Genomic DNA, 7,988 nt, shown 5'->3' with positions numbered 1-7,988 from the left:
TATATATATATATATATATATATATATATATATATTTAAATGTATATCTGAAACATTGTATACACCTGTGACCGCAGGAAACACACATGGGCTGCATTCCTTCTTTCACGTTGTTTTATTTTTTTTAATTTTGTCCATTTCATGTTTTCTTTCATGTAAAATTGAAATAATGATGATGCTCTGGTTAAGGGTATCTCTCGACATACGCTGTTATGGACAATAGGCTCAACGATATGTATGATGAAGAAATTCTTGCCAACGGTATGTGCTGCAATTAACCTGCGGTTTTTTTCAAATTCCCAAGACCATAAATTCTCAAATTATGCGCCTGCACTTGCAGAAAACCATAAACATCGTAAATATTTTATAAACTTTTATTTTTTCTTCTATTTTTTTTTTTTTTTTTTTTTTTTTTTTTTGTCACAGAATTTAAAAGGCGGTTATTATTAATATATACAGCAGCTGCAGCAATACATTGTTATGATCACATCATGCGACCAAAGTCATGCTCTCCATCCGACACGTATATCGAACGATATGTAACAAATAAAATAATACCCATGACACTTACATCTAAAAGAGACAATGATTTAACTAAATCGAAGGATCGCTGACATGATATATATTCGCTTTCCGCTTTTATTAAATGCAAAAATCCTTAAAAATACGGGGGGGTAGGGTTATGTACAAAATGGACTGCGCAGTAATTGTAAAAGCAAACTTTGCTAGAGAGAGATCTATCAGGGATTCAATAGAGCAAAGATCAGCAAACAGAAGAAGAAGAAGAACATTTTAAAAACTTTTTCGACTCCTTCAATTATATGGTTCGATAAATTTCATTCAACCTATTTACTGTATGTTGCTTGTTTTAGCCTTTCATTCATTGCAAATACCGCTGGGAATGGCTATCAATGCCAAGGCATTGCAATATGAATGCCAATGATGTAAATTTGCATATTTCTAACAATGCTAAATATTGGGAATATGTATGAGTTATGAGTCTTCTAATTTGCATGCCTGGATGTATGCGATGTTAATATAGCGCCTAGGTTTTAAGGCACAAGTCATCGCTATTTTTCAAGACATGGTCACATGGTCTGTCACAAACTTTAAATTGGATTTATTTGCAAGGCATCGATTTCTTATACCTTTAGCGAGTTTTGCCTTTCTCAACAACGGTAAACAGCAAGATTTTCGTAAATACTTTTTATGGAATAAGAAACATAGCTTAATTATTGATATTTTTTGCGAGCATAGAAATGATTTCAGGCAAAAACATTGTTATGTGTGTTTTTATGCAAACACGTTTTATATGCAACACCGAAGGACGACGGGCATATTTATTTTATCAAATCCGGGCTCGCAACGCACGGAATAATTTGCATCAAATTCTGAATCGATTTAGACATGTCTGTCTGTCCGTCTGCCCGTCTGTGTAATCTCTGTTATAAACATACTCCTGGCGGCAAAATTAAGCTATCAAGTTCAAATTTATTATATCCATCGGAAGTTCTTGCACCCATGTTGTTATCGAAAATGGCCGAAATCGTTCTACACACCGCCCTAAAAGTTTAACTTAAAGTGAGGATATCTATGTTTTTCGAAAGGAATAAAAAATTGGTTTTTTGCTGATTACATCTACATTGCATAAACTATAGCAGACAAATTCAAACACATATTCTATGTCATCAATATTATTGTACAAAAATGGATAAAGTAGATAAATTCTTGGCCAGTTTCAAATTTGGAATGCAATTAAGCGTGTCCGTCTGTTCGATTGTCCAACTATCGATCTACCCAGTAGTACGCAGTAGTACGTATGGTAAAGATTTTGCCGTTAGCGAAAATGAAGATATCGCCTACAAATTTGCAAAACAATTTTGAAGTGACTTAAACTATTCAAAGGGCAGACCTACAACGCCCGCATACTTATGCGACAAAAACATTTATTTTAATAATCGAAAAAATCAACTGCCATTTTGTAGAGCGTGAAAATTTCGTTCTTTTACTTCTTTTATCTTTTTTTAGGATAACGGTGTAGGTTTTAAAAGATTCGGTCACCGCTGAATGTAATTTTCTTACTTGTTAAGATTAAGTTCATTCCACTGAATCAAGATTCGTAGAATAGCGTAGGTTTTTCTTTACAATTCTTAGTAGTTGTGTTCACAAGCAACTTATATTTACATCATCCAATGATTCTTACGAATGTCACGATGTGCTTACATATCATTTTGAAAACAAGTCACCAATATCAGACTATATGTCAGATATAATTCTGAGATTTTTGTTGCTCCTTTTGCCTGTTGAGTGTTTTGGGAATTCTTGTTCATTTTTTCGACCAATCGCCAGTAATAAAAGGTTACTTTACTTTATGACATCGTCAGGTAAAAGCATCATGCATCAGTATTTTGTTTCCTAGAAAATCTACCAGTTTTCATGCTGTATCAAATGTGTGATTTTCATATAATAAACAATGAAAAACTCAGTTCTAAAGGACTTCCCAAAACAGAGTGAACAGTCGTTAGGCTTGACGCCATATATCATGTGTTGTCATCGAATTCTTTTTGATCTTGAGTATATAGAATTATGCGATCAATGTGCTCTTTATGGAAGAGGGTATTTTTTTTCAATTTATTTCGGAGAAAAGCTGTGCTGAAGGTCATCAACTAATTGAAAGTTAACTTTAAATATATTCTGCCTATAAATGTTTATATAGTTCTTGCTTGCGCACATTAAAGGACAAATTTTTTTTTCAAGTTTTCGTACACAACCTTCAAAGTCTGCTATAAAAGATACGATACACGAAACTGCATAAGTTTTTTGTTCTTCACACCTTTATGAACTAAACCGTTATCTTTTTGTAAACATTAAAGCGTTTCAATGCTTTACTACCTTCAGTAATAGTCACATTGACAATGTTTGATCAAATAACTTAATTTATTGCTTTTTTTATTAATAAGTAGCTTTGGCCGCTATGTCCTAATGTAGTTAGAAACTCCGGTTACCTTAGTGCGATCTGCATTGCGGTACAACTTTCCGGATTTTTTCATAAAAATACTGATAATTGCTTCCCCTAGTCAGAAAAGTTCTTAAGTCGGTCAAATGTGTCTTTTAATTGTCAACTGGACTGGCTTGTTTTTAGGCAAAGTATGCACTTATTCGTGTTCTTAAATCCCCACACGGCGGCGACTGAACAGAAAGTTGCCGGTTGAAAATCGAATTTTACATCTATTTAAGTTCATAAGACATACAAGTTTCGCGATGTTATACCATTCCACTCGGTTTTGTACTAGTTTAAAATCTGTTCAATCGATCATGCACTCTTCTGTTCTTCTGCAAAGCATATAGCAATGCAAACATTCACTTTGTCCTTCTTCCGGCTTCATAGAAGCGTTAGCTTGCAAACTCCTCCACAAAAATACAGGTAATATAAAAACAGCAATTCAGGCTGAATTCCTCCCAAGGTCACTTCTCTGCTCTAAGACTCAGTTGGGATAGGACACTGATGAAACAAATGCTTCCCTCAATTCATTACAATTCTACTTATTGCATAACTCACTCATACGTACATGTAGGCTTGTGGTTTTTGTTTCCCATCGTTAGCTAGTCATCGAATATCTGATATTAATATCTCTCATTAAACTCTAAAGGTCTTCTTAGGCATCTGAAGCTTTAAAAATTTATTTACGAGGGGAAGTTGTCGGGGATAGCTCTTTTCGCTTTACATCAAACTGATGCTCGCGGATTAAATGTTCAAAAAGTGTACACGTATAGCAGCCAGCAGCCCCACTTATTCGAATTCGAGAACAGCTAAATTCGAAAGCCTGTTTAGCGTCCTTCACTCACAACTGACAGAATTAATTTAGTTCAGTTGGAAAGATAACTTAACCTATCCTCACGATAAGCAAAGAACTCAGCCGCTACAGAGCCTAGTTGTCTCTCTTTATATTTATATAACCACCGTAAGGTTCTTAATCGGTTTACTTAAATCGATCACTGTTCCAACCACCTCAGACAAAGACAGATGGGAAGTGGAAATTAGGTGTAAATATTCTTTCAGATATCGTCGTCTAAAGCTCGCGTACTTATTGTCTTATTATTAGTAATACATTATATTACATCTGGGGGCGGTTTAAAAAGATGGGTTTAAATTTTCCAAATCGATCCCAACTTTCACTTTGTTACGTTGAAATTCGCATAGTTAAAGTCACCCCAAATCCTAAGTGTTATTATAGAAACTTATGTGTTTAGTTAGCGTTGAAAAATGTTGTGGGAATATTTATTCTAAACCATGCTCCCAAACTCCCATGCCATGCCGCCTTGGCTTGGCTTGCCTTGCCGTCACATGCACAAATATTATGTTATGGAATTTAGTTAAGTGGACATTAGAGTAGGTGTCGTATATTAATGCTTTTAGCCATGAATATATGTATGTGTGTGTGTTAGTCTATAAACTAAGCACATACTTATGTGCATGTTAAACAGTATGTAAACTTTTCTTGTCGAAATAATCCGGCAAACTCTGACGTACATTCTCTACTTAGCTCTAACTTGGGCAAATTAATGACCAGCTATAATGTACGAAAACACACTATCAACTTCTTCTTTTTTTTTGTACTTTTCATGCACATCAACCTGAATGTAATATGTATTTAATAAGTTTTCTTTCTTGTTTTTATTGCTCTTTTGCTTTTAGATTAACTCAGTAATACGCACGGCTGATAAATCGGTTTCGGCTGAAATAACTATTTTGGCAAATGTTACTGATAATCAGGCCCAATACCGCTGTGAGGCTGCAAATAGTGCCACTGAAATACCGTTATTTGAATCGACAACACTTAGTGTCCATTGTAAGTAGTTAATGTTGTTGTTTAATAAAATGACAAATGACTCTAAGAAATGCTCATCAGTTTAATGAACCAATTTTCATAGCTATGTAAATAATATTTTGTTGGCGTTTGCTCTTTTTGTTTTTTTTGTGAATTATTCTAGTTGCACCGGAGACAGTCAAGATACGCATTGAACCGGAAGAATTGAAACCCGGCATTGAGGCGACTATAATATGCGATTCCAGTTCGAGCAATCCACCTGCTAAGCTATCCTGGTGGAAAGATGGCATACCAATTGAGGGTAAGGGTGGTAGGGTCTTCTTCCTTCTATTTTCATCTATCTATTTTATATGTATATATATATATATATATATATATATATGTATAGACAACGCATATACGAACAAAGCAGCAGACAAACAAACTAGAAATTGTACTGCCAACTGAAAACTAACGATGATGCAACAAAGACGGTAATGGGACGTTAAAGGCTTTGGAAAGAGGTTTGTGTGGTAAAGCTGGAAAAGTGCCCAAATTATTGGGTTGTTTCGAGGATTTGCAATGTTGTCAGAAAGCCGGTGTGGCCACATGCCACAAGCATGTATTCATACATAAAGAGATACACATTCACTTGTTCATAGGGCATAGTGAATGGCGCCGGCCAAAACCAACGCCGCATACCAAACAAATTTTCATGTTGTTGTCTATAGACAAGCATACAGCGGCAGTGGCAGCGGCAGCGAAGTCAACAGCTCAGCTTAGTTCAGTCATCATTCTGGCCATGTTCGGGGTCGGTTTAGAATCTTGAGAAGCTTAGCTCCTAAAGATTTCTGCCACATTCTTTTGCTTACGTTAAAAGCACAAAATTGTAAAATATGTACTTTACACAAACTTCCGGTTTACTGACTCTTTACTGATGTTGCTGTTACGGTTGTAGTTGATGTTGCTATTGTCGTAGCTACGTATAGAGAAAGGCTCTTGCAATTACTATGAAAATGCTTTCACTTGTACGTTGATGTTGCTTTCCTCCCTCTTTACTGCTGCTCCGATTATTGTTATGTATATCTTGTGTACGATTCCGTTTTGCTAATATTTTATTTTTTTTTATTTTTTATTTTCTTATTTTATTTATGCATGTTTTACCAGGCATAAATAATACATCTAAGCCCGGTCTGTGGGGTGGCACTGTGTCTACGTTGGAATTCAAAGTAAACATCACACAGGAAATGAACGGCATAGTTTACACATGTCAAAGTGCCAACGAGGCATTGCAGCGCAGTGTGCATGAAGCCATAAGCCTGGATGTTCTATGTAAGTACTCAGGCAGCGTCACAGCAAGAGAAAGAGAAATAGGAATAGAGAAAGATAGATAGAGATAGACGTGGAGTAAGAGAGAGATAGAGAGAGAGAGACAGAGAGAGAGAGAGAGTGAGAAAGAAAGAAAGAGAGTAAGCACTCACGTTTGGGAAATAGAGCAGAACATGTAAACACGGTGATGCATGATGTTTCAACATCTCATACTTATCCTTCTTTCCGTCTTTCTGTCATATATAAGCACATTTGTATTTATTTATATACAGATCGTCCCAAATTTGTGCCACCACCCTCATCGACGGCGGTGGGCGTTGAAAATGAATCGTTAATGGTTGCACTGCAGGCGAACGCGAATCCTATATCAATTATCTACACCTGGTCAAAAGACGGTCAGTCTATAGCCGACGGTAATAATGAAGTTGAACATCGTATATTTAGTGATGGGCCGAAGTTGAATTTCACCAAACTGCATCGGAATGACGCTGGCGTCTACGTATGCGAGGCACGCAATTCTCAAGGCTCGGCCAGTATCAATGTTACCGTAGTAGTGGAATGTAAGTATTAAACTCATTCGTGTATGTAGAATTATTTGAGACGACAACAATTTGATGTAATTATTGTACGTAGACGGTACCAATATTAAAACTGTATCAGAAAATGTGATAGTGAATCCGGGAGAAGATGCCATGTTGTCATGTACCGTAGAGGGTAAACCGCTTAACGAAGAGCACGTTAAATGGGAACGTCTCGGCTATGACATGACTATTAAAACGTCAAGCACATTCGCTAACGGCACCTCATATTTGCACATCAAAGACTCTCAACGCGAAGATGTTGGCAATTTTCGTTGTATTGCTGACAATCGAGTCGCCAATCCCACTAGTCGGGATGTTCTGCTGATAGTGAAGTGTGAGTGTGACAACGATTGAAGAAAAGTGTGTATTTAATAACACAGAGTTCACGTTTAAATAGTTGCTCCGGAAATTGATAAATCTCCAACATTGCTAAGGGCAGCCAGTGGGACGGGTGAGAGGGGACGTCTGCCTTGCCGTGCCCAAGCATCTCCCAGACCAAAGTTTGTGTGGCGCCAAGAAGGCAAAGATTTGCCTGTCAATCGCACCTACAAATACGAAGTGGAAGAGAAAAAAGTTGATTCACTAACTTATGAATCTATTTTAATTATTGAGAAGGTGGCACCGGCTGACTATGGTGCTTACGAGTGCTTGGCAAAAAATGAATTGGGTCATGCCGTCGAAACTGTACGTTTAGATATTACCTCACAACCAGACAGCCCCCTTAGCCTGAATATATTAAATGTAACGCATGATTCGGTGACAGTAGCCTGGACGCCAGGCTTTGATGGTGGCCTGAAAGCATCGTACAGGGTACGCTACAGGTAATTGTCCTTTAAAGCTAAATAACAATTTTGGGAACTGAGGCGCATTTATTAAAAAAAACCACAAGCTATCAAAGGCAAGAGTATTAAATTTTTGTCTTCCTTTTTAACTTTTTTTTTTTTTGGTTTCTTTACTGCTGTCACCCTCAATAGAGAAGCCAATCGTGAACAGTATAAATATATCGATAGTCTGCCAAATAGTCATAAACTTACCATAACTGGCCTCAAAATGAACACGTTATACCTATTCTCGGTTATGGCTTACAATGATTTAGGTGAAAGCAAATATCTACCGGACTTGCAAAAGGCTCACACCAAAGGTAAGTGTAATGCATAGTAAAGCAAGCACTTCGCTAACCTATCCAAGCAGCCATCCATTTCATTTATTCTCCCTTTGGTCGCATGCATTTGCATAGCCCAACTCAATTAACTTGTTAAACCAAGAGAGC

The 7,988-nt window shown here is 36.8% G+C and overlaps 1 protein-coding gene across 8 annotated transcripts in view; it reads left to right on the top strand.

The window, feature by feature from the left end:
• Positions 1-7,988, top strand: part of LOC119636214 (nephrin) — a 324,897-nt gene that overhangs the window by 153,600 nt on the left and 163,309 nt on the right. For all 8 annotated transcript variants that reach the window (XM_038031458.1, XM_038031450.1, XM_038031451.1 and 5 more), the window contains 7 exons: positions 4,697-4,850; positions 4,993-5,130; positions 5,976-6,140; positions 6,410-6,697; positions 6,771-7,052; positions 7,116-7,539; positions 7,693-7,859. In XM_038031458.1, coding sequence (XP_037887386.1) covers positions 4,697-4,850; positions 4,993-5,130; positions 5,976-6,140; positions 6,410-6,697; positions 6,771-7,052; positions 7,116-7,539; positions 7,693-7,859 — 1,618 coding nt within the window. The remainder of the gene's footprint in view (positions 1-4,696; positions 4,851-4,992; positions 5,131-5,975; positions 6,141-6,409; positions 6,698-6,770; positions 7,053-7,115; positions 7,540-7,692; positions 7,860-7,988) is intronic.

The sequence above is a fragment of the Glossina fuscipes genome, unplaced genomic scaffold (genome assembly GCF_014805625.2).
Source record: "Glossina fuscipes isolate IAEA_lab_2018 unplaced genomic scaffold, Yale_Gfus_2 28, whole genome shotgun sequence".
Classification (NCBI taxonomy): Eukaryota; Metazoa; Arthropoda; class Insecta; order Diptera; family Glossinidae; genus Glossina; species Glossina fuscipes.
The sequence above is the reverse complement of the archived record's forward strand: the minus strand, read 5'-3'. Positions and strand labels throughout refer to the sequence as shown.